The sequence below is a fragment of the Bison bison genome, unplaced genomic scaffold (genome assembly GCF_000754665.1).
Source record: "Bison bison bison isolate TAMUID 2011002044 unplaced genomic scaffold, Bison_UMD1.0 scf7180017848103, whole genome shotgun sequence".
Lineage (NCBI taxonomy): Eukaryota > Metazoa > Chordata > Mammalia > Artiodactyla > Bovidae > Bison > Bison bison.
Window position 1 is genome coordinate 12291 of NW_011478676.1, and position 3993 is coordinate 16283.

Sequence of the window (3993 nt, forward strand, 5' to 3'; positions counted from 1 at the left end):
AAAGGAAGCTATTTTTATGGAAATGGTATTAAAATGAGTTTTGAAATTAGAAAAACAAATGCTGAAGTGTTTATTATTGTTTTTATTTTAAGTAAACACAACTTATACCTCTTAGTTCCTAATAGCCCACACAGCAAACACCTAAGTAATAGAGGAAAGGCCTCTTGCCCACCTTTCTTGCAACTCTTGGCCCTAATATAGCTAAGCTGTGCTGAACGTCCTACCATTCCCCCAAATACTGCATTTTCTTTGCTTATACTGTTGCTTCTGTAATTTTTTTTGTAATGTCTTTTCTCTAGTTTATATGCGCATGAAATCCTTGTTTATTCTTAAAAACTAGCTCAAAAGCTATTTTTTTAAAATGCCTTTCCTAGGAAAAAATATCTCCCCATTTCCATGGCAACCTTGTGCATCTATTTCATCATATTTATATTACAAATATCTGTTTATATGTCTGTCTCCCACTAAACTCAGAATCTCAGATGGACCTTGACACCCATCCACAATAAAGGTTTGACAACTGAAAGCAGAGTTTTGTCATCAAAAGGCTTGGGGTTAATACAAGCTCAATTCAAGGACTTTCAATATCCAAACTAAAAAAGTATCTGCTTGGAATTATTTTTCAGTACTGAAGGTGGATGGCAATAGAACAAGGCTGAGAAGTCCAGGATCAAAAAGAGGAAAAAGGCCCTAAAGGGTAAAATGGTTCACTGAAAAAAGGAGATGTATCTGATGAATGGTAGAAGGGGGACATTTGAATCTTCAGGCTTCAAACATCAAACCCAGTTCTCTTTATGCTTATATATCTTCACATGGTATTTGAGACTTAAAGGTCTGGCTCCATCTTGAATTTGATGTTTTATACTCCACAATTTGCTTTCACGTGTTTGAATACTCTCCAGGAAACAGAATTCCTTTTCTCATTTAATATGTTCTTCTCTCCTTAACCTCAATGCTGTTTCTCCTAAGATTTCCTTGTGCTCAAAATGCAGAAAAACTGCCACTGCCCTCACGCAACTTTCTAAGCTTTTGCCTCCTCCTCTGTATCCACCCCTCACTTTTTTTTAATACCATTCTTGCAGCAGTAGTTAAATACAGGCTTGGCACCTACCAGGCAGAGTAGGCTTAGGGATTAATGAGGGCCAATCAGTGCATAGGTAGCCACAGTAAGGATGGCAGTATTCCAGAAAGGGAGCAGTGGTTGTTCAAAGGTCAAAGAGGGAAGTCATAACATCTGGATGGCTCATGCACTGTTGAATACTCTCTCTTCTAGCAGAGGCTAAGGCACGAGTCTCCTCCTGAAAGCGGCGGTGTCCCTCCTCAGTAAGCCTCCAGAGGCCAGGCCTTGGCCTTGCACTGGCCCCATCCTGAAGGCTGACTGGCGCCTTCTCAAAGCTGTCCAGGAAGCAGAGGTTGTGGCGGATGGTATTCTTCCATCCATATGGAGCTGTCCAGAAAAAGGGGAAATGCTGTTGGGTGAAACTGTAGATCTCTTGCACATTGAGGCCACAGGGAGGGCTGTTTCTAAGTGCCAGAGCAATTAGGTGACTGTAATTGAGGGGGGGACGAGGCCAGGACTTCCTCTCCTGGCTGTTGCCTTGCCATAGGTTCTGGCTCTGGAAGCACTCCCCTTTGTTTGGGGACTGGAGGGCCACAGAGGAGTTGCTATCTTTTTCCTTGGTCTCATCTTCTGTAAGCTCCCTGTCACTGGAAAAAGAGGTGATCTGCTTCTGTAGGGGAGATTGCTTGCTGGAGGAAGATGGCAGGGACTGCATCACTGTGGCCTCTGAGCAGTTAGGTACTTCATCTTTTGCGAGTAGCTGAGGAGAAAGAAGTATGTGTGCCAGATCCTTTTTCTTACTGGGCTCTGGGGTCTCCTGGCTGCCAAGGGAGCATGCGATGTTGGGATTCACCCACATCCACAGATTGGGTTCAGAGTTAGGACGATCTTTTCCAGGACTGGATCCCCTCTCTTGAGGTACTTTTGCAGTCTCCATTACTTGAAGTCTGTATTTGGCAAGGTTCTGCTCAGCTAAGGGGCACTGGTCTGTGGTGCAAGGAAGGAAGAACTCATTTCCCATGTCCCAGTCCAGCAGCCCTGGGATCTGGCCATGGAAACTGTACCAGAACTCAGGATTTTTTAGTTTTAAGTCCATCTTTAGTGGAGAGGTGGGTGGAGAGAGATTTCTAAAAGAACAGAGATCTCTGAGGTACTTTTCAAAGCCCTCGTTGGGGCACCAGTTTTGATGCAGTTTATCTCATCTAGAGTTTATCAGAAGGTAGATATACTAGAAAGGGGGGCACCAATGCCTCACTGATTAATGGTTAGACTTGGAGAAACCATAATGTTCTGGAATGGAACTCAAAACAAACAAGTAACTAAGAAGAACTTTTTAGCAGGAAAAAAGTTGAAGGTAGAATTCCTGAGCTTTCACTGGAAGCACAGAGTCTCCATGTGAGGACCTATAAATTTTGAACTATGTGCAAACTAAGATGACTTGTATAACAGGTGCATGTCTGGCATATCTTTCAACTCTTGCTGAGTTCATTTAATGAAGGAACAAGCATATACATGTATCACATTATATTTTGAGTCATTCTTAAATGCTTTAAAAAATCATTTCATTTTTAAAGTGCCTTTTGTCAAGTGCTTTCACATAGATGATGTCAACTGATTCTCATGATGGTCCTGTAAGATAACACAGTGGGTATTATTAATCTCATGTTACAGATAAGGGAACTGAGATCTACGTAATAATTAAGACTACATATCTAAGTAGCAGAGCTAGGTCCACAGCTAAGGTCTTCTGATCCTTTCATTATGCCCACGGCCTCAATCATATTCAAAATAATGTATAAAAGAAGCAGCAATATATGTAACCTGAGTTTTTAGAGTAAGATGGAATCTATCAGAAGATAAATTGTTAGCCTCAAATCCATAACTAGAAATAAACTGTGCTATTTTAAATCTTATTCTGGGCAACAGCTTCCTTCCCTCAGGACACCTCAAAAACTGAGTTCTAAACTGTACTCTGAGGACAGTACTCTCAAAGTTTAGCTATGAAATGCAAGTTTCTGAAAGCTCCAGAGTTCGACTTCCCAGTAAGCTCATCCTATGGGCATTCTTAGGAAAAACAAAATGGGAAGGTTTAATTTAACTGAGTCTTCACAAAATCCATCTCTAAAGTATGTGATTTCATTAAAATCATTGCAGAAAACTATACCTCAAAAATATCAAGCAAATGTCAACAGGAGCTCCTGAGGGGACAAACTAAACCCCTATAATTTCCTTCCCATTCTTGTCCTATTCTATCCCAAATCATCCTCTATACAGACAGCCAGAGTGATCTTTCTACTGTATAAATATAAAATTTAATAATAATAACATCAACTGTTAATACTTACTGAATGTTCTAAGCACTATATGTGATTTAACTCATTAATCCTCAAAACAACCCTATGAAATACATGCTTTTGTTATTATCCCTTCATAAAGCAAACAAGATAAATTAAAAAAAAAAAAAGAAAAGCTTAACTCAGATAGTAAACATCAGAGTTGAGTTTCAAATCCAGGCAGCCTGAGAGTGTTTTTAATCACTATACTATAATCTCTTCTGTTTCTCTACGCCAACACAAAATCCTATGACTTAATGCAGAAAAAAAGGCCATCCAGAATACTATTTCTGTTTACCTTTACAGGCTAATTTATTACGTCAGCTTCTTTGCTTCATAGTCACCTCCCAGAAACAATGAACTTCTGGGATTTTCATACCTCCCCCCTATCTTCTGTGTATGGTTCTTGGCTCTAGTTGCCACCTCTACTTGGAATGGTCTACTCTCAATTGGCTTGGCTTGATTGATCCCTACTCATCTTTTAAGATGCAAGGATATTCAGTTCAGTTCAGTTCAGTTGCTCAGTTGTGTCTGACTCTTTGCGACCCCTGGACTGAAGCATGCCAGGCTTCCCTATCCATCACCAATTCCTGGAGCTTG

General features: G+C 40.4%; 1 protein-coding gene across 1 annotated transcript; it reads right to left on the reverse strand.

The window, feature by feature from the left end:
* Nucleotides 1-528: 528 nt before the first annotated feature.
* FOXR2 (forkhead box R2) lies at nt 529-2444 on the reverse strand. The gene has a single exon (XM_010844584.1). The coding sequence runs from the start codon at nt 2154-2156 to the stop codon at nt 1206-1208; it is 951 nt and encodes a 316-aa protein (XP_010842886.1). The 5' UTR covers nt 2157-2444; the 3' UTR covers nt 529-1205.
* Between the last annotated feature and the right edge of the window lie 1549 nt (nt 2445-3993).

What these genes read in the sequence shown, in the direction of transcription:
- FOXR2 (XM_010844584.1), bottom strand. Translation starts at nt 2,156, where the DNA reads ATGGACTTAAAACTAAAAAATCCTGAGTTCTGGTACAGTTTCCATGGC.